We start from the raw sequence: 21,882 nt of genomic DNA, 5'->3' as shown, positions 1-21,882 counted from the left end.
TGTGAATGGGGTTCTCTGAGGGTCTCTCTGATTCTTGAGCTTCGGTGAATTTTCAGACCATTCTTGTGGATTAATGGCTGGGTTGAGTTAAAGGGTGAAATTTCAGTTTGTAAATGAGAGGGGAAAGGGCAGAAGGGAGATAACAGAATCTGTTGAATTCGACAAAATTCTACGTTTACCCTTGTTTTTTGCTAGTATTTACATCATCATAAGCGCACAGAGAGAGTACTGAGAGGGTAATATTGTCATCATAGTTAGTTCGTAATTCTGTTGTTTGCGCGGCAAGAGAGGACCTGTCATTGGCCCAGAACTTTATGACTGCAAAAATGCCATTTTAATGTTGATCACTTTATTATTTTATTTCGTCTTAGTAAATTATATAGTTAGAATGGAAATAAATTATGGGGAATAACAATAATCACACTTCATTTTTTTTAAAGAACACTTAGAATTTTCAATTTTACCCCTCTCTCTCAAAAAACCTTATGAATACAAAATATAAAAAAAAAAAAAAAAGAAAAAAGATTACCAAGGTCGTCATGTGTAGTGGCTTTCTTGTTTTTTTTTTTCTTTTTATTATTGCATTTCATGGTTTTTAAGTCATTGATTGGAGATCTTAATGATCTGAATGGTGGTGGACTCTTCACTATTCTTTTTTCTTGTGAAATTTTTTTTTTTTTTTTTTTTTTGGAAAAACTGAGGAGGAAGACGATATGTCTGTTGCTGGGGATTTCAATTAAGGGAAAAGCAGTGTAGTTGTTGGGCATTTTAGAATTTTAGTATTGACTATCTATATAATCGATTTTCACAAATCACAAGGGTAATTTTGGAAATTGATGTATAACTTCCATCCATTATCCTACAATGTAAAAATACTCCTCTTGTATGATTTACAAATCAGCCTAGTAAATCATCTTTTACTTCATTTGATAAATCTTGTTTATTTCTCCTATCTTGCATTTTTACCCAAAAATGGGCCCAATTTACCACTTTTTCCATCTGTAAAACTAAACGACCTCTAATTATACATTATGTCCAATAATGCAATTAAAGTTATATTTATGGATTACTACAATTGTGTAATTACTGTTGTTAGTGATGTTATGTATTGTTATTGCTTTGTAATTATTATTATTGTGATTGTATATGGATCGATACTATTATGTTATTGTTTAGCAATTATGTAATGATTTCTTTTACTATTTAATATGCAAAAAAATGACGTTGGGTGAGTATGTTGATTTTGATGTTTGGTAAGGGGTGGGATTGTGTGGGTACCTAAAGTTAGGTATGTAGGAGGGACAAGAATGTGGTTCCCTAATATTGATACGGAGAGGTTATTATACTAATTTAATATATATATATACTAAGACTGGTGAGAAAGGGTTCAACATTCAAATGTAGTATTGTCCTCTTGGACAAAACTTTAGATAATGGGATTAAAAAATTTGCATGGGAATGATGACATCAGGGAGTTGTATAGGGGATACAAGAGATTGGGCGTAGTCCCTATTTGCGTTGAAGAACAACAATAGTGTCCTCTGTTAGTTGTTGAAACTCAAGGCAATAAAATATCCATTCACTACTCTTCATGGATAGTATTTCTAACTTGAATACTGGAATTCCAAAAAATGATATAGATTTAGCTAACTTAAACGTCCTATAATCCAAACTTGAATAAATTCTGCCGATATCAACACCCAAAATCCTAATATTGACATAAACTCTCATAATATTGCGTTCAACTTTAGACTTTCACCACATCATAATATAGATTCGCCATATTAATCTTCTTAACCCTGAAAGTTCACTAGACGATCAAAACAATCTTGAGGGTAGTGAATGTAGTGAGGAAGTTGGTGCTGAAGTGAATGCGAAGAGGCTAATTAGGATGAAAAGACTCACACGTTTGATGGTGGTGAGGATGAGGTGGGCCAGAGGGGTGATGGTTTGAAGGGCGAGCAAAGATGGTTTGAAGGGCCAGAGGGTTTGTATACGGATGCATATGCCTCCATAGTACATGTCACAAGATATTTCAAGTCACTCATTCTCAAATCAGCAACCTGATGTAGAATTTCTAAACCATGCTGATGTTTGAAAAGTCATCGAGAAAATTTTAGTTTAGTATTATTTTTGTGGATGTTCCATCTACTTGCTACACAAGTTGAACCAATTCTAACTCAATTGATGCAACATGTAGAGATTGTTAATCATATGTTGTATATAATAACAATATATATCATATTCAAGTATTCATTCTTAATCATAGTAATTATCTAATGTCTATTTTCTATATACAACATACATATTCCTACGGAACAGGATACAGAACCTACAACAACTATTGAACCAAGAAGGTCTTCATAGATGCTCCCACATCCTCTGTCAAACAAAACCCAAAAGGACTAAAAGATTAATAAAAGAAAGTTAAAGTCCAATGCAGAGATCATGATCTCAAGTTTGAATACACATGATTCAATGGGATGGAGATCTGGCGAGGAGTTTCCAATAATAGACCCTCGCCAAGGAAATAAATGATTATTTGAAAAAAAAAGAAAGTTTGTAAAGTATCCATGAAGTCAGTATATATTACATGTCACAACTAAAAACCCAATGAAGGAGAGAACAATACATAAAATTCAAGATAATGATAGTTGGAATGGTTTAGGTGCAAGACTTAGGGCTCTTTTACTTTGTATGATGGAATTAAAACGAGATAGATAATTTTATCATTTTGATTATGCCTTTATTACAATTAATGACTTGCCAACCACATTAATATCGAACTTGGATAAATCTAAACAAAAAATAAACCTTAATTGGATATCAAAGTAAATCCTTTTAAGTAAAGGAGGCTTTAGGAAAAGAATCAAACAAAGCACCTGAAAATGCCTAATCGGCATAGAAAAAGCTGAAATTGATAGAAATGATAGTGGATATTATGTAATACCCCTTTAAGTTAGAAGGCTACACAAAAGGTTCCTATGCGCTTTGGACACAATAAACGTATATCAATTAGATTCACTTTGCATTCTATATGGCAAATCTAACGCATTACGAGTTGATTGCAATAAATTAAGAAAATGAACTAAGTCAGATGAGTCTAACGCCTTATTTATCTGGGTGGATTGAGCGTTATATCCGACTATTTACTTTTAATTTTTCAAGCTCATAATAAAATAATTTGATTCGATACTAAATTTACCATTTTAGAATTGGAACGAATAACAGTTCTTTGTTGGCCCACTGCCTAGGAAATAATTGCATTTTTTAACCAAAATTTGTGATGGTTTTGGTCCAAATTGTTTCAGAAGTAGAGAAATGTCATAAATGCTTGACCAATAATAAATTCATATTTGACAATGATGTTGACTATGCCATCACTTCCACTTCCCTTTTTATCTCTTTCTTCCAAGCTAGGGGTCTCACTTGTGCAATAAGGTAAAGAAAAATCTGATCTTCATGCGATTTTGTCCTATTTGTGGGCAGTGGGCACTTTAGTGAAAATAAACTTTGTCCCAATTTATTTCATGCTAAGTAAACATCTGATTATATTACCAAACATTTTAACATTTATTTTATCATCCAATGTAAGTGTAATATAATGTTATCATATCCATAAATTTCATAGAATTTATCACATATTAATCCCATCAAATAATATAAACGGGGTTTAATAAATATTCCCGACTAAAGTTTATGTTAAGCCACTCTATTAAGGCCAAGAAAATAGTAGTTGGCCCCAAAAATTATAAACAACTCGTTTGAAGCCGAAAAGGTACCACTTTACTAGGAAAGAATCATAAACAATTTCGGTAAGATAAAAAAAAAAAATTATTGTTGGTTCTGAAGTTTTATTAAATTTAGACTTAAATTTGGACAAAAAATACAGGATCTTTCACTAAAACATGTTGCAAATCAATTCTAAGAAATAGATCAATTTAAAGATAAATTCAAAAAATAGAACTAATTCGAACTTTTAAAATTAATTCTTAAGCCACGTCAAATATAATTGATAAAAATATAAAAAAGAAGTTACTATAATAATAAGAGATTACAAGAACTTGTCTCACGATACTTTTACAAAGCATAGAAAAACGTGTTTATGAAAAATATTCATTTTTCTTCAACTTGCATTTAAAAAGTAAATAAAAATAAAAATATCAGAAGAATTGTACGCCTGTTAGCTGTCCCATAGTATGAAAATTCCCGTAGAATCCCATTCCACGTTTTCTTTAACGGAAAAAAGGGCCGTCAGCGTAGCGTGAACAGTATTTCAGTGTTCCTTCCATTGTACCCTTTCTCCACTCCCAAATAAAACCGAAAAGAAAACGACTCCAAAAATTTCCCCATGGCAGTTGCCACCACCACTGCCATACGTACATACATATCCATATACGTATAACTGAAAGCCTACCGGCTACTCTCTCGCTCTTCCTGTGTTGCGTCACTGTGATCGACTTCAGATCTGAAGAGGAGGTGAGAGCTATTGATTTTGATCCGAATAGTATCGAATAAGGGCGCGTTTTGGGGGTGGATGGAAAATGAAGTACATAGACAATTTGCCGAGCATGGATCTGATGCGGTCAGAGAAGATGATGTTCGCGCAGCTCATTATCCCAGTCGAGTCGGCTCACCGCGCCATATCTTATCTCGGCGAACTCGGTCTCCTCCAATTCCGAGACGTATGCTCAGATCTCTCTTTTGCGACTCCTTTTCGTTTTTGTCAAATTTTCACTTGCAATGTTGATCATTATATATCCTCCTCTTTATTATGGGTCGAATTTAGTTTTCGTAAGGGAGTGAAGACCTAAAAAAGAGTATTTGAATGCTGGGGAAATGCTGTAATATGGTGATCGAGTGGAAATATGAATCTAGCTTGACACTGATGTTGCCTCACTGATTGGGATCGGGTTCTTCATTAATTGAGTTTTGCCTTTGACAGTTTGCTGTGAATTCCGTCTGTTTATCAGTAATTAAGGTATTAAGTGCATAAAATTAGTTGCACAGGAATTAATGATCCTTTTTGTAGACTTCAAGTGTATTCATTTGTTTTCTCCATTGATTGTGAGAATGTGTTTGTAGCTGATTCAGAGAGATACGTTCTGAAATCACATAATTAATTTTTTTTTCTTGTTCCAACTATCTTTTAGTTTGGTTAACAGTTTCATTAATAATATAGAATATGGATAACTGGTGTTCTTGGGGGTATTTTATTGGGACATGTGTGAAAGAGAAAACTGTAATGCCTAGAACAAAGGATAAGTCATTTAGTGTTCTATTCTGGCCAGCATTTAAGAGGCTTTGCACTAAAGTTGTGAATGATGATGTTGTTATTTGCGTTAAGATCTTTATTGTTTAGGAGATGCTATTGGGGAACCCCTAGGGACATGCTTCTGCAAGTTTTACTTCTAAATTATTTGATAGAAGTCCTCTCCGTGCTTATGTTTGATTTTGTTTATCCTGTATTCTGCTTGTTCTCACGGATGCACTCAACTATCTTATTGTTACTGGCAGCTGAATGATGATAAAAGCCCTTTCCAGAGGACATTTGTTAATCAGGTATTTTTCATGAACTGCTATTGGATGTTGAGATTTAAAAGATATCTTTGCTTATTCTATTCCCTAGATTTTGAGTGTTACACATAAGCTAAGTTGTTTAAGCAATGGCAATCTATCTCCCTAAATCGGTTACTTAATTTCTTTCTCCATGTCACAGCACATGAGATGATTGGACTTTATGGTCAATTGGACCATTTACCAAGACTGATTGCTTAATGAAAATAATGTTAAAATATGCCAAAAATATTGGTGATGTATATTGTTTTTAGAACTAGAAAATCAAATATGCCTCTGAAATATATTGCTACAATTTTAAGAATAGTTGTTTAATCACAAGATCAAGCATAATGTTAATAATTTCAAGTATTATTGCTTGGCGTTGGCAGGAGATTATTTTGTAATTCAATTGCAATATTTATTCATGTGGAATGCTGAATGAGATGCATGTTTGTTTACCCTTTATGCTATTCTAATGCCTGTAGTTATGGAAACTTTTCTGGTAATGTTTTCATCATTGTTGGTTATCCTGGAACTATTAAGATCTGCCTATTCTCCCCCACCAATTATGGCATAAATTCCTGTCTCTGTCTTTCTCTTTTCTTAAGTTTACTTATGTACCATCTAAAGGTATTTGGAGATAACAAAAACTTACATAGTCAAAGACTAGTTCCTCATCACTGTCATAATCTGGAGCAGCTTCTGCTCCCTGCAAGGTTATCTTAGGCAGCTCCTATCGTCTAGTCTGGTTGGCTAATTTTGTTGGCTCCTATCTTTTGGCAGCCTTTGAGTTAGAGCCAGCAAGTCTTTTCTATATGGAATTGAATTTATTCCTGACTGTTCAGAAGTTGATAGTTTACTCCGAAATACTGGCTTCAGTATCGACGAATAGGCAAGAGAGCACCATCTCATGAAGCAAAGGAAGTAAGCGGATTACACCTAAGTGATATATATGAGGAGCCATCTAGGAATAACACTTAACTTTACAGATAGAGCTATGTTGCTGTGTTCATTTTTTGGACGGTGGGGATTGTGGTCTATTAAATTGAATGTACTGTTCTGGAAGTTTTACTATGTTCTTTTTACGGACAGTGGGGATCATGGCCTATTAAAGTGCATGTACTGCCTGGAAGTTGTTTGCAGGATAGTACATAAACTGTTAAGAGGTTAGACATGCTGATGCATATTAGTTCAAAATAATGTGTAAGTAGTGATCTTGTTGAAAGCCATTTGCAGTAAGGTTTCAGATGAATTCAATATTGTATTTTAAACTTTCTGGTTTACATTTCCTATATGGAATAGGAAAAACATGTTTCTGGTTTATTCACTTTCAGTCACATGGATTGTGTGGATTTTTTATAAATGTATTGTCTTTGTTACTAGTGAGGGTTAATAGGTGACATTTCTCCTGTAAGACGTCAGTGCTTGTATTATCCTTGTTTTACAAGCATGCTGCAGATTCCTCTACATTTATTCCTTTTCCAAACAAGAAAATTGAATCAAACAAAATTAACAGAAACTGTTCCCAAGGCCCCATTATTTCTTTATCTACTGGAAGCAGAACTGCAGAACTGAACTGCTCGTGTACGGTGTATGCACAAATCTTCACTAGGCCACTTGTCTGTCACTTTTCCTCTTATTTGGTTGTAGGAAGTGACTGTCTTCTGCTACTCTTCTCCTTGGTTGTTATAATTCTGTTTTTGGTAAAATGTGGTCAGGTTAAAAGATGTGCTGAGATGTCGAGAAAACTACGATTTTTCAAAGATCAGATACATAAAGCTGGCCTTATGCCATCTCCTCATCCAGTTTCACAACCGGATATTGAATTAGAAGAACTGGAGGTCCGTTTCTTTCTTTCTTCGTTTTCTCCTTCTCATTCATAATACTACTATTACTACCCCTACTATTATAATCATTATGCTTGATGTGCTTGCAATTAATACATCTCTGTAAGAAAAGATACCTTTTCTCTATCCTTCCATGCAATTAATTCAGACTAATTTGCTCTCTTTTTGATTTTAGATTCGACTTGCAGAGCATGAGCACGAACTTATTGAAATGAATGGTAACAGTGAGAAACTGCAGCAAACATATAATGAGCTGCTTGAGTTCAAGATGGTTCTGCAGAAGGTACACTATCAAACTATTGATCATCTTCTTCTTTCTCAAAATAGAGCATTTTCAAAATAAAAGCCGTCAACCTTTTAACTGTAAAGGTATAAGAATACATAAATGTATCAAATGTCAATTGATTATTATCAAGTTGTTATCTTTTGAGTAAATGATCATTGACAGACTTTTGAAACAGTTGTGATATTTAGCTATTACATGTATTCTGTTTTTTTTTTCTTTTTAAAATCTAGAAATTCCTGACCAATAATAAATAGGTTCCATAATTTGGAAGATCTAATAAGGGGCATCACAAGTTTTTCTCACTTAATGCTTACTCATGGTACAGTTTGTTGAACAACAAAAGTAAAAAATGAGCATTGTATAGAATACAAGAAAGCAGTCATTCACACAGCTTAAAAAAAGATTTTTTTCTTCTTCATTCATGCATCTAATAAGACAATTAGTCTTCTTGTGCATATACACAGACAACAAGTAAATAATTGCACAAAAATCGGAGACAAAAGAATAGTCATTCACAGGCAACAAAGAAATGAGCAAAAATGGAAGAGAAGACGTACATGGTTCAATTGATTGGCCTGGGTCAAATGGCAAGATCAAATAGGAAAAGAATAAAGCATTAGTCTTGATGTCGGAGCAGCAGTAAATAGTGACATCAGATTATTCAACTAATCCTATTAATTTTTTTGGGAGGGTTGGGGTCGGGTGGGGGCACAGCACTTTTTTCTTTTATTAATTTAACCGACTTTTGAGTATGTAGATTCATGTTGAAAATGATGTAATATTGGGTATGCCTGATCTGCAAGGTGAATATATGACAGTCTTATTTTGGGAACTAAAACTGTGATGAATGCAGTGTGCTGGTTGCATTAATTTGACGCCCAAGAAAACATCAACTTGGACTCTTAGGAATACATGAAGTGGAATTACTGCAATAGTCTCATTATCAAATCTACACTATCATAAGTGATATAATGACATGTGAGCATTTTAATGGGCGATTTCAGGCAGGTGACTTCCTTGTGCCGGGTGAGAGTCATTCAGAAGAGACGGAATTAGATGAAAATGTCTATACAAACAATGATTATTCAGATACAGTATCACTGCTTGAACAGGTAATGTGCATATGATCCTTTTAGGTGTATTACTTTAATGCTTTGGGGATTATTGCCCGATGCTGTATTTATGTAGATTGTCTAACTGCAGGAGATGCAACCTGGGCCCTCAAACCAATCTGGTGTAAAATTTATAAGTGGCATCATTTGTAAATCCAAAGTTCTGAGATTTGAGAGAATGTTATTTCGAGCTACAAGGGGCAATATGCTGTTTAATCAGGCACCAGCTGGTGATCGGATCTTGGATCGTGCATCAAATGAAATGGTCATTGTTTCCCCCAATTCTCTATCCAGAGAAAATTCACTTTCCTATTTGAGTGCCAAAGCTCAACCATTTAAAATTTCTAAAGAAACTATGATACCAATTCAGAAATGAAAAGAATTGATCTCTGTTTTCCATCTTAAAAACGTCTGTTTCTTTTTTAAACTGGTTTTGGTTTATTTCTTTTCGCATGACTTTTACTTTTAAATTACAGGATATTGCCTGGTTTTGGATCGTCCTTACTGATGACCAGCCGCAAAATATTTTGAATAATTGATGTCAACCTTTGCACCTGCAGGTTCAGAAAACAGTTTTTGTGGTATTCTTCTCAGGCGAGCAGGCAAGAAAAAAGATCCTGAAAATTTGTGAAGCATTTGGTGCAAACTGCTATCCAATTCCTGAAGACACAACCAAACGGAGGCAAATAACTAGAGAAGTATGTTGCTGAATAGATTACTCTTGTATGTTGTGACATCTTGAAAGTTCCAGGATCATGGGTGCTCTCAGTTGCACACACTGTTGTTGTGATAAGAAATGCAAAAATTTGGTTAATCTTTATTTTCCATTTAATGAACATGTTGATTTATGATGATATACATGAGAGTTGTGGGTTGGTTAAGAATGCGTAAATATCTGCAACATGGTTTGATCCTTGTGAGTCAACATACAACATGATCTCAAGATTAATAATAGTTCTGCAAGTAACCCCTTATGAACTTACTACTTGATAACCATTGTATCTTATTTAGTACTCTGAATCCATATATTTCTATGGGATCTACCAGTTCAATCTATTAAAGCCTATTGTGAAGTTGTGCATGCCCTCAAATTCTCACCAGTTTGCTGCTTGTATACAGGTTTATTTTGGTAAATAAAAGTAGATATGTGCTTATTACTCTCTATTTTCAGGTTTTGTCACGCTTGTCTGAGTTGGAAACAACGTTAGACGCTGGCCTACATCATCGGGATGCAGCTCTGACATCTATCGGATTTCAGCTTACAAAGTGGATGAATATGGTAGGGCCAAATTGTTGGATTTTTCTTCTTATGAAACTCCAGGTGACTTTAGCAAGTCTAGAAACTCAAGTCCATTCCCATAACTGCTCTTTCTAGGTGAGAAGGGAAAAGGCCATCTATGACACGCTAAATATGCTGAATTTTGATGTCACCAAGAAGTGTCTGGTTGGTGAGGGTTGGTGTCCAGTATTTGCTAAAACTAAGGTATTTTTCTACTGAATTTTGTTAAATATTTTTTGGGAAAAACCTAATGTAACTGCCATTTTATATAATTAAGCTGAAAGGATAAATTCCCTAATACTGCAGATTCAAGAAGCTCTGCAACGTGCAACTTTTGATAGTAATTCACAAATGGGTATAATATTTCATGTGATGGATTCAGTCGAACCGCCTCCAACATACTTCAGAACAAACCATTTTACAAATGCATATCAAGAAATTGTTGATGCATATGGGTGAGTCAATGCACAATCATACTTCTTTGGACATGATTCCTTTTACTGTTATTCTCTTCAATATAGCAAGTATAATGTATTTATCCACAAGAAAAATTGTCGATAGGTCATCCATCAAATCCTGCTGCTGTGTCATCCTCATGCGCTTGCATTTAAGGCACAAAAAACAGTCAAACATACTGTTAGCTTTGCTTGAGTTTATGCTGAAAGCAAATGATTTTTATTAATATGTGCATTTGTTGTTATTACTTATGTATTTCTTCCCCTACTTTCTAGATCCTTTGTCTAAATGACATACATGCAGAAACTTATTTTCCATGAACAAAGTTTTCTTGATTTTCCTTTGGAATTAGTGGATATCAGGAAACTTGTCAGGATTTGTCATGCTCCTAGATCTGAAATTACTTCGTCCAGTTACCATATTCAATTTATGTTGTCTTGCCACTTGCTGTCATTTGCTTGATCGCTGGCTGTATAACACTTGTTTGTTTTATGTTCACTCAATAAAAAAGCTGAAAGGAATGAAGGAGAATCAAAAGTGCATTCTTAAAAATCTGTATCGTGCCATGATGTTCTATTAACCTATGCCCCTTTGTTCTCAAAGAACCCTATAAAAGAGTTTCTAAATTTCACAGAAATAATTTATGAAAGAAAATGCATTGGTTAGTTCTTGATATTAAATATTGCAGATCGGGGACTATATTCTGTCAAACAAGGTGGAATGTGGGATTATTTAACCTGGAATATGTTGATAGAATGGGTAAGAGGTGCAACTAAAGAACTATTTGTGGGAGCCTCCAGATTCCTCAATATTGTTATACAGCCAAAATACATTTCCTTTCAGTAGCTTCCTTAGTTATGTCTGAGGAATCTTCTACTAAGTTTATGAGGTGTTTCTATTATGGCTTGGAAGTTACTTCAAGTGAAACTTGAAAATGGAAAGAAGCATCAACTTTGGTTTGATCACGGGCATCCAGTTGGTTTGTTTTATGTGATTTCCTTCTTAGTAAGAAGACAGTTGGCTTCACCTGGAGGTGGTTAGCTGGTTTCTATATCAGCTGAAGGATCCTTGTTTCCCTTGGTGCAAAATGGAATCAAGTAGTGAACAGGCTTATTTGGCTTCTTCCTAGCATGGATTTTGAAAGTATGTGCTATGAAATTATTGCTGTTTCTTAATGCCTGTTGTAGAAAAAGACCACATGGTTTTCTGAATACAGAGATACATTCTGGAGCACTTCAGGGACAGATCCCAGCAGGGACATATGCATAGTATTGGGCAGTGTTTCCGGGAACTCAACAAAAGTAGCCTTAATATTTTAAACTTCTCTAAAGATTTCTTGTCTGCTAGGTGTTGAGACCCGTGTATAGTTGGCACAGTGGAACTGAAACGTGCATTGCTTAGTGGAGGTCTGGAATGATTGGAGAAATTGTTCTCTTTAATGGTTGGGATACCCACATATTCTTGTTTGCCATAAGGCTTGTTTGGTATTTGGTTTTCATTTTCTGAAGAAAACAAAACTATTAAGCATGATATGTTCAAGATAATTAATTAGACAAGTTACTATTTATTTAACATTTGAAATGGACATATCCTATACATGCCTTGATGGTGCCCCCAACTTTAGACAATAGACTACTGACAAGACATGCTTGGCAAACTTGCAATTGAGGTTACACAAGCTCTTAAGAGAATTGAATATTGATAAAGTTCAAGCATTAATGGTGTGATATTGATGTTATTTTGAGTTGATATATGCTATTTCGCTGATGTCAAATACATTCACTTTCAAGCAATTTTTCTTTTTTTTGAAGAAGTCAACAGTTTGCAAATGATGATTTGTGCTGTGCATCTCTGTCTGCATGCAAATGCTTAGCTGAGACATGCGAGGTACTGACTTCTTTCTTTTTTTCTGGTCAGTGTCGCTAAATACCAGGAGGCAAATCCTGCAGTTTATACCATTGTTACATTTCCATTTCTTTTTGCTGTGATGTTTGGGGATTGGGGTCATGGCATATGCTTGCTGTTGGGAGCTTTAATCCTCATAGCCCGTGAGAAAAGGCTTGGTTCACAGGTATGTCATGGCATTGTTCATGTATCTTCAAAGGATTTGGTTTCCGTTTAAACACAACTATACAATAATTTGTCGGTCCAATTTTATTACCCCTAGTTACCCTTTTGATGGATCTCAAATTTTGTTCTTCTGCTGTGTGCAGTCTCTGCCTTGATTCATTGATCTGTTGATGATTGATGTTGTTTTAGACAGATTGTTATTCTTTATTTGGATTGTGAAGTAGCTGAGGTGGGTACATTATTCAAGCAAGACCATTTCCTTTGGGCTCCTATTCTTGAGCATGTCATGTAGTCAATTAATTGTTTTAGAACATGCATAGGCAGTGGCTGGACCTAAAAAGTGATAAATGGTTCACTATGCTTATGATTCATTGTAGCTTTTGTTGTTGACAATAGTGTGGAGGAAACTTAGAATTCATTTGCTGGATTATTTCCTGGATAACAAACTTTCTTGCATGACAAAAGTGATGAACATATATGAGGGCACGTAGCCTGGAATACAATTCAACAGGCTGCTATAGCTTTACATATTTTCATGAAGTAGATGTAAAGAGTGCCTGTATCTGTCGAAGAGTTGGAAACATAGATCAACTTTCAACCATATTTCATTTACAATCAGTGGTGAGGAACCTACAAAAATATACATCGGCTGTTTGGTGACACCTTAATGACTGAATTTTGTACAGAGTTGTGCATGTAAATAAAGCTTATGAAGTTTCCTATCTAGCAAGGAACACAAAAAAAATGCAATTTTCTTGTTAACAAGAGCTAAATTGTCATGTGGTAGAAACAAATAGATTTATCAACCCCATGAAACAGCACAAAATGCACTCAAAACTAGATTCTGTTCCAATCTCTGTGGAGTGTGAAAATTCCATGGAAGGTATACAACATTTCGTAGTTCTGTTGCAGTGTAAAGGCACATGCTTAGGTGCCTCAAAAGTAAGTTGTTGGAGTAGCTGAGTGAAAAAAGAAAAGTACTGAAAAAGCCAAATACACTTATGAAGGATAAGCAATATAACAAGTCACTTCATTATGATTGGGATTTGATCACTGTTAATTAACTTGATATTGCCTAGGTGAGAGTTGATATATATTAACTCTAATAGAGAAGGGAAAGGTCTTCCTTGCGAAAATTTGAAAGAGTAGGTGAAGTAATTAGGAAAACTAACCTATTTCATGTTTTATCAATAAACTTTATGATGGTGATGCGTCAATTTCATGGACGTAAGTTTATATGTATTTGTATAAATATATATTTATATAATATGTGCTGCTTGGTTATGTTTATGTTAGTTATTTTACCTCCATTTAAATGTTTGTTCTGATCAGAAACTTGGCAGCTTCATGGAGATGCTATTCGGTGGCCGATATGTCCTCCTTATGATGTCTCTCTTTTCAATTTACTGTGGCTTGATATACAATGAATTCTTTTCCGTTCCTTTTCACATATTTGGTACCTCTGCCTACAAATGCCGAGATGCTACCTGCAGGTATGGAGTACCCATCTTTTTGTCATTGAGATACGTCTGTTCTTTGTTATATTTCCAGTTAAATTTGCAGTCTTATCTATTCTTCCTCTTCATGTTCTGCCTCCAAGGTCAGAGAAAAAATGACAATGAAAAAGAAAACTGGGGGGAAATAGTTGCATCAGGAAAGAATCAAGACTTAGAGATTTTAAAAGAAGGGTAGGGCCCTAAAAAGAAAACTAAAATACGGTTCCTAGGTCATAAAACAGAAGGCTAAGTGTGAAGTAGTTGTGATTGAATTTGGCTTCATGGACCAACAAATAGGGTCCATTAAGATGCCTTAAGTTACACTTAATAGTTTTTGAATTAGGATATGACCACCACAGCATGTGTGTATACTATTATCATTATTTTTTCCAAAATTTATTATCTATCGAGCATTTAGCTTACGTGTGACTGAAGTTGTTCATGTTCTATGAGATTGTGAAGTTTGTACCAAAATAAAGCATTGAATGATCATAGGCCATGTACGAGAAATTTGATGTGCATGCATTATTATATTCTTGGGATCTAAGTAACCAGGAGTGGATGAAATTAGCAACTGAAGCTTGTTAAACCCTGAGAATTCAACCGCCTGACTTCTTTGTTTGCCAGATCTCAATTTTTTTTTTTTTGGTGGAGTAAAAATTTATGATAGATCTCATTTGACCATGTTAATCAATGCTGATCTCCCATTAGCTTTCTATATTTCTGTGGTTCCCATTTGGTTTTTCCACATTTGAATATCACTATATCTCTGATTTGTGCATCTTTTCTTCTTTCTGATATATTATAATAATCATGTTTCTTCTTTTACTTGCATAAAAATTATGGATGTTGCTCTCTCTCTCTCTGTTTTAACAGTGATGCTCGTTCAGTTGGTTTAGTCAAATATAGAGATACATACCCATTTGGTGTAGATCCAAGTTGGCGTGGAAGTCGTTCCGAGCTGCCTTTCTTGAATTCTCTGAAGATGAAAATGTCGATTTTATTTGGTGTGGCTCAGATGAATCTTGGAATTGTACTAAGTTATTTCAATGCACGCTACTTCAGCAGCTCACTTGATATTAAGTATGTTCTCTGTCTTCTTTGCTCAACTCTCTAAGTTTTTATAGAGGCTTATTGTTTTGCTTTCTTACCAGGTATCAGTTTGTGCCACAGATGATCTTCCTTAACAGCCTTTTTGGGTATCTTTCTCTTCTCATTATTATTAAATGGTGTACTGGTTCTCAAGCAGACCTCTATCATGTGATGATTTACATGTTCCTAAGTCCATTTGAAGGTTTGGGTGAAAATAAGCTGTTCTGGGGTCAGAGTGTACTTCAGGCATGATTACCGTTGAATCTTGTGTAATTCTTCTATTATGCAAGTGCATAACTAAAATAGCGCACATTTAAACCAAAGTTGATTAGTAATAAATTTTACAGGTTATATTGTTGCTCTTAGCTGTTATTGCTGTCCCATGGATGCTCTTTCCCAAACCTTTTATTTTAAAGAGACTTCATACTGAGGTATTGTATGTACCATATATTTCTGTTCTTTTCCTTCAAACTGCTTTTCTTTTCTTTCATCTTATCCATCATCATAGGAAAGGATGGAAAATCTTTCTGCTTGAATCTGCCACATTCTTTCCCTTTGTGCTTCAAAAATATGTTTTCTCTTCTTTTATTCAGAACATTTACTGTTGAGGAATTTCCTCCCCATCTTTTTCACTGATATGGTTGTACATAATGCTTTTTGCAATAAAACCGGAGTGCCTTCTACTTTATCTCAAGAAAGCTATCAACTTGAAGTGCTTAGTTGGCCTTGTTTTCCTCGTGATTGTTAGCTGAAACAAGATCAGAAATAGGTATATCTGTGTATGCTGTTTTAATTTGGCTTATATGATTGGGTTCTTTAGAAACATTAGGAACAAAATTTGAAGTGAGTAATGTCCAATCTATTTGCCATTTTTATATAACTTTTTCTCCTCCTCGAAATATGCAGCCCATAGTTTGTTTTGGCACTAAATATATGATGACAGACACTGTACGATATGCATGTTCATTGATAGATTATGATGTTTTAGCATCACTATCCAACCATATGATGTTACAATTTTCCTGAAAGTAGCAACTTGATATTGAGTAAAGATTTCAATCTTGTAGTATTAGAGCTGTGTTTGGTAGTGTAGAGTCTATATTCATGAATGGCCACTTAAAAGAGTTAGATTAGTTTTTGCAATCTTGCAAACCTTGGATCAGGATTAACTTTGCATTTTCTTGTGCATATCTAAGAGATTTCAAGGCCGGGCATATGGAATTCTTGGGACCTCTGACATATATAATGATGAGGAGCCTGATTCTGCACGACATCCTCACGAATCGCACAATGAGGAGTTTAACTTCAGTGAGGTCTTTGTGCATCAAATGATACATTCTATTGAGTTTGTATTGGGTGCAGTTTCTAATACTGCATCATATCTCCGGCTGTGGGCTTTGAGGTATAGCAGTTTCAACATGCTGTTCTACAAATTTTTTATTCTTGGATTAGCTTCATCTTGTAACTGTTTTCGTTTCTTATCACAGTTTGGCCCACTCAGAGCTATCAACTGTTTTCTATGAAAAAGTTCTCCTTCTTGCCTGGGGGTAAGTTTTTGCAAAGCATGCACTCTATGCAATCGATGCCCTTTGAATTTTACAGGCTTTAATTTGAATATTCTTTTAGATGCACAAGGACTACTAGAGAAAAATAAAATTGGTTTTCAGAAAACTCCTATTGCAGTTTTTCCGGTCATAATTTCGAGCATAGAGTTCTCCTAAGTTCATGTATTTGTGGTGATTTTTAATAATTTTCTCCTTTTCTCCCGCCTTGTTTGCTGAATGATGATTTAGTGTGAAATTGAACAAAAAGCTATTTTTAACCTTGGATTTGGGTGGGAGAAACTTTACAAACTTAATGTATGTGAGCAGTTAGTCAATATCTGATGAATGTACAACCAGAGGTATTAGACATAGCCTGACAGATGACTTAACATGTTAACTTGATGGGCACTGTGACAGGATGAAACTACAGTTTCATATCTCTTGGAGGAAAATTGGGGGCAATTAGATGGTGGGTTTGAGTGAAAGATGCTGTTTAGGATGCCTGACAGAATCACATTCGTGATAAACTCTCTTCTGTTTGCTAGTATATAAAGGGTGTTCACATTTAGTCCGAAAAGAAAATTATTAATTGACAAGGCATTCTAATAAATGGTCAGTCCAAGAAGGGTGAGAATTTGACGATGAAAATGAGATGCGCATTCTTGCTGAGTGCGAACATGCTTCAGGCTCCAGTACAATGCTCAATATCAAGGTTGCCTTTTAATTGGTTGAATATTTTACTCTGCTTCATGCCAATAATGCAGGTATGACAATTTTATCATTCGTTTAGTGGGTCTGGCAGTTTTCTCTTTTGCAACAGCATTTATACTACTCATGATGGAGACTCTTAGTGCTTTCCTCCATGCCTTGCGGCTTCACTGGGTGGAGTTTCAGAACAAGTTCTACAGTGGCGATGGATATAAGTTCAGACCATTTTCATTTGCCTCATTAACTGATGATGACGACTAGCAATCTTTTCACGTCCATTTCTCTTTTGAGGTATTTGGAGGAAGTAGCAGGAAGAAGAAAAATTTTGCAGAGCCAATGGGACCATATAGTGGACCGCTAAGAGTCTTAGTTCTCAGTCTTTAACATGATACTAGTGGATTAGACTTGTAACTATAAGTCCTGACTCAACATTCGTTAGATGCAAAGGCGAGTTCATTGAGAGAGCTTGTAACTATTTTTGTCCTACATCCTTTCCTCCCTCATGCAAATAGGAATTAGGGATTCAGAAGCTGTAAAGAGAGACCTTTTCTTTTACGTACATACATTCTCTACCTTTTTAGTTCTTTCCAGGGAGCTACATTTATATAACCTTTATACAGAATGTGTACACGATTCTTTTTGTAATAATGTATCAAAGTCCGGCCGGTACATGATTTTCCAGATTATAGCATGTTGGCAAGAGAGTTATGTAGCGTCACTTGATCATAACTCTGGTTGTGTTATTTAACGAGGTTTTAGGTTGCAGGGCTCTTAGTTCATCTTGTTCTTCCCCGTTGTCTGTTTTTTGACATTGTTCTTTTACAGTTCAGTATTACATGTATCTGAATCTGCTTCTCTTGAGAATTCTCGTTTACTTTCAAGCATAGGCTAAGAGGCTACAGGGCATTACTGCAAATGGCGGATGATTGATATGGGTGGATTGGTTAAATGTCTGTTAGGGTCAATGTACAGGCCGTTATATCAAGTTAATATCTGAAATTTATTCATATTTTTGCATTTTTATTATCTTAATATATTTTCTTATTTAATTTTTATTATGACATAATTATGACATCATTGGTTATACCTCAATTCAACCAATATTCATGACTCAATTATTTTGACTCAGTTATTTTTTCAGTTCAATTACCGATTTTAATTTTAGAACATTGATTGAAAGCGACTCAAATTTAGAGGTCTAATTGCTATAATAAAATTTTTCAGGGAAGTAATTTGATATTTTAGTAATTTGTTCTTTATCAGTTCCTTTCTCTCCATAAACAAATTCGACAATAGAAACCCTAAGTTTGATTAGCAGTTAGTCTTTTCAAATATAAGGAGGGGTATTTTCATCTTTCACCCTTCACACCAACGTTTAGTTCGTGTAGGAAGGCAGTGTGCTATATTGTTTAATTCACATAGGGTAATTTATGTTTTTATTTAACATAGGGGTGTAATTTGTTTTTTATCAGTAACACATGTGGTATTTTGCTGTTAACCCTTTAAAAATATATAATCCTCATGTGAGTGGCAATGGTATTAATCATATAGTTGGGCTATTCTTTCCAGCTGAGATTTTCCTACAACTTTATGTGAATTCATGAGACTCAAATTGGGCATCTTGTGTTGTATTTTCTTAGAAATCAAATAAACACGTAACTGTATCTCGTTCTTCAACTAAAGTTGAATATTTCAACATGGGTTAGACCGTCTAGATTATTAGCTATTTCTTGTGGAGTTCATTTGTATGACAATAAAGCAGTCGTCTACATAATTGAGAATCCAATATTTCACGTTATAACTAAACATCTGACTATATTCATATACATATATATAGAGAGAGAGAGATTGTCATCACGTTTGTGCATGAATTATATAACCAGAGGTTTAGCCTATGTTTGTTTTTGTGTTTTGGCCCATCTTAGAGATGGGCCAAAACACAAAATCAAGTTTGGATTTGTAACTTGCACACCTCCGCTAGGTGTGCAAGTTGAATTTTAAACTTTTTATTATTTTCTCTCCACTTCTTTTCACTCTTCTTTCATCTGTCTCCACTTATTATTGTTGTTCCACGACACATTTCAGGGAAGCGCGTAAAATATCATGATGATGATGAAGCAAAAAGCAGAGGAGTCGGAGGGTCGGAAACTTGGGCAACCCCCTCAAGCATCTGTAAGACTCTTCGCATGGATGGCCTTAGAGAAGGATTTTCTTGAATGCACCAAATCCCCACCATCACTAGTCTCGCCACACCCTTCATGTCATTCCTAGCTTCCTCGTCATCTCCACCAGCATCTCTAGCTTCTCTTGGCTGTAGCACTCATAAATCCAATCAACCAACCCCTCCTCTTCATCATCCTCCATACCAAATTTCACACTTGACATGCAACAAACTATTTCAAGCAGCATCACACCAAAGCTATAGACATCCACTTTTGCTGTGATCGATGCTTTCCTAAACCACTCGGGTGCAAAGTACCCGACCGTCCCCCTAACATGCGTCCGTGCAACACGACTCTGCTCGGATAGTAGAAGTTTAGCCAATCCAAAGTCGGAGATTTTTGGGACGAGGTATTCGTCCAAGAGTATGTTTTGAGGCTTGACATCACAGTGTATGATCTGAGTGCTGCATTCTTCGTGCAAGTAAGCTAGATCTCTAGCGATACCGCACGCGATTTGCAGTCGTTGGTTCCACCGAGGCCTTGATATGCCGAAGAGAAGGCTAGCTAGAGAGCCGTTGCTCATGTGCTCGTACACTAGAAGTCGGTTATTTCCCTCATCACAATAACCAACAAGGTTTACTAAGTTCTTGTGGTGAGTCTGTCCAATCGCATTAACTTCAGTTGTGAACTCATTTTCGCCCTCGTTGACAGCCATATGCAATCACTTGATCGCAATATATCTCATGGGGTTAGACGGATTAGCGCCCTTATAAACAGTGCCAAAGGAGCCTCGGCCTAGTTGCTGCTTGAAGCTTCCGGTTGCCTCCTCGAGCTCTTTGTATGCGTACCTTCTTATCCCATTTAACGTTGAAGCTGGCTGCAAATTCAGCATCTTCTTGTGGTATACGAAGAAACTGGCGACCGATATAGCTACTAACAGAAGAAAGTTAAAGAACACAGAGCTGCCAAGAAGTACTGATATGGCAAGAACTAAAGTAGACTGATCTGTGCTTTTAGGACACGAGGTCGTCTCATTGTTCCGTGGAATCAAAGCGATCCCATTCACAGAGGCGGATTGTATTCCATTGGAAAGGGGGAACCTCTTCTTCCAACATTGGTCTTTCCCATTATAGATAGCAGCCGCACAAAAACAGTCACGGAGGCAGAATTCTTTACACATCTCCTTATCTACTTGAGGTCCTGTTTGGAGCTCATAGTCATTAAAGGGCCAATTAGTGTTGTTTAATTCCGTAAATCAACAAAGTCAGCATTCAGTTCCCATCCCTTCTGGTGGCAGCTTGGTAACTGAAAGTTCGGTTTGCAGCCTTGACTCATATCGAGTGGATCCACATGAGAGTATCCTTCTGGACACAAGCAATTAGGCCTTCCATTCGAATTCACACAATAACTATTATATCCACACGCTCCGCTTCCTAATTCTCCCAAGACTGCACTACACATATCTTCTGGAGTCGTCTGAATGACAGACCAAGCCGGTGAGTGCCTTCTGGCATCAGGAGTATAGTTTCCTCTCGGATGATTATAGTGCCTCAAAGCTCCATCATAATCAATCCTGGCCATATCCTGCCTGGGTCCCAAGTCCCTTTTGGTGACATTGAATATGTTTCTGTTTCTATCTTCTATGTAAATCAAACCAGCCTCATCAAAAACAAGCTCAGAGTCAGCATCAGGACGATTCGTCCCACTGGCCCAATAAGCTTTGGCTACAGCTTCACTTGGTAAGAACACAGGGAAAAGCACAAGATTTCCCGTCAAGTTGCATCCGGAGCTGGAGCTTCCCGTCTGTGTAATTAGTATCAGATCGACGCGAGAACAATCTTCCATCCTTGTTTAGCCTCTGACCAGGCAAGATTGTGTCAGTAGGCAATCTGAAGCTCTCCCATATATAAGTAGATGCTCTATTAATCAGCACAAAGTTGCCTGAATCAAGCATGGCTGCACATGCTATCCTTTCACTCCCTGTCTCAGCCATCCATATTTGCTGGCCCTGAGAGTTGTAGAGAATAAGCCGCCCTTCATCTGTGAGTTGGATTCTTGATCCTTCTTGAACTGGATGGTCATTCAAAGACCAAACTATGTTGGTTTGGGTATCTGATTGTAGCATATGGCTAACAAGAAGAGATCTTGATTGGTAGACAGGGAACGTAGGAGGGGCTGAAATCCAAATGCAAAATCACCTGCAGGGAAAATCCATGCCCCGCTATTCCCTCCTGCACCTGTAGTTAAAACTGACCTAAGTTTATGCTACAA

General features: G+C 36.0%; 2 protein-coding genes across 4 annotated transcripts; one reads left to right on the top strand and one right to left on the bottom strand.

Moving 5' to 3' along the window:
- LOC105170684 (V-type proton ATPase subunit a1) lies at positions 4,252-18,220 on the top strand. Of its 3 annotated transcripts, XM_011091556.2 has the most exons (18): positions 4,255-4,685; positions 5,518-5,562; positions 7,278-7,400; positions 7,582-7,689; positions 8,697-8,804; positions 8,896-9,069; positions 9,365-9,502; positions 9,976-10,083; positions 10,180-10,287; positions 10,390-10,538; positions 12,457-12,610; positions 13,942-14,102; positions 14,982-15,188; positions 15,260-15,443; positions 15,545-15,628; positions 16,394-16,599; positions 16,685-16,744; positions 17,506-18,220. In XM_011091556.2, exons 1-18 carry the CDS (start codon positions 4,545-4,547, stop codon positions 17,708-17,710), a joined length of 2,463 nt encoding a protein of 820 aa, XP_011089858.1. In that variant the 5' UTR covers positions 4,255-4,544; the 3' UTR covers positions 17,711-18,220. The 3 variants fall into 3 exon arrangements, with proteins under 3 accessions (XP_011089859.1, XP_020552381.1, XP_011089858.1); XM_020696722.1 differs by lacking the exon at positions 15,545-15,628 and having other exon boundaries at positions 4,253-4,685; positions 15,260-15,304; positions 16,396-16,599; XM_011091557.2 differs by lacking the exons at positions 16,685-16,744; positions 17,506-18,220 and having other exon boundaries at positions 4,252-4,685; positions 16,396-16,580.
- LOC105170868 (G-type lectin S-receptor-like serine/threonine-protein kinase LECRK1) lies at positions 19,406-20,349 on the bottom strand. Its single transcript, XM_011091789.2, has one exon. The coding sequence runs from the start codon at positions 20,324-20,326 to the stop codon at positions 19,706-19,708; it is 621 nt and encodes a 206-aa protein (XP_011090091.2). The 5' UTR covers positions 20,327-20,349; the 3' UTR covers positions 19,406-19,705.

This window comes from Sesamum indicum, linkage group LG9 (genome assembly GCF_000512975.1).
Source record: "Sesamum indicum cultivar Zhongzhi No. 13 linkage group LG9, S_indicum_v1.0, whole genome shotgun sequence".
Classification (NCBI taxonomy): domain Eukaryota; kingdom Viridiplantae; phylum Streptophyta; class Magnoliopsida; order Lamiales; family Pedaliaceae; genus Sesamum; species Sesamum indicum.
This window is presented reverse-complemented; position numbering and strand designations above follow the sequence as displayed.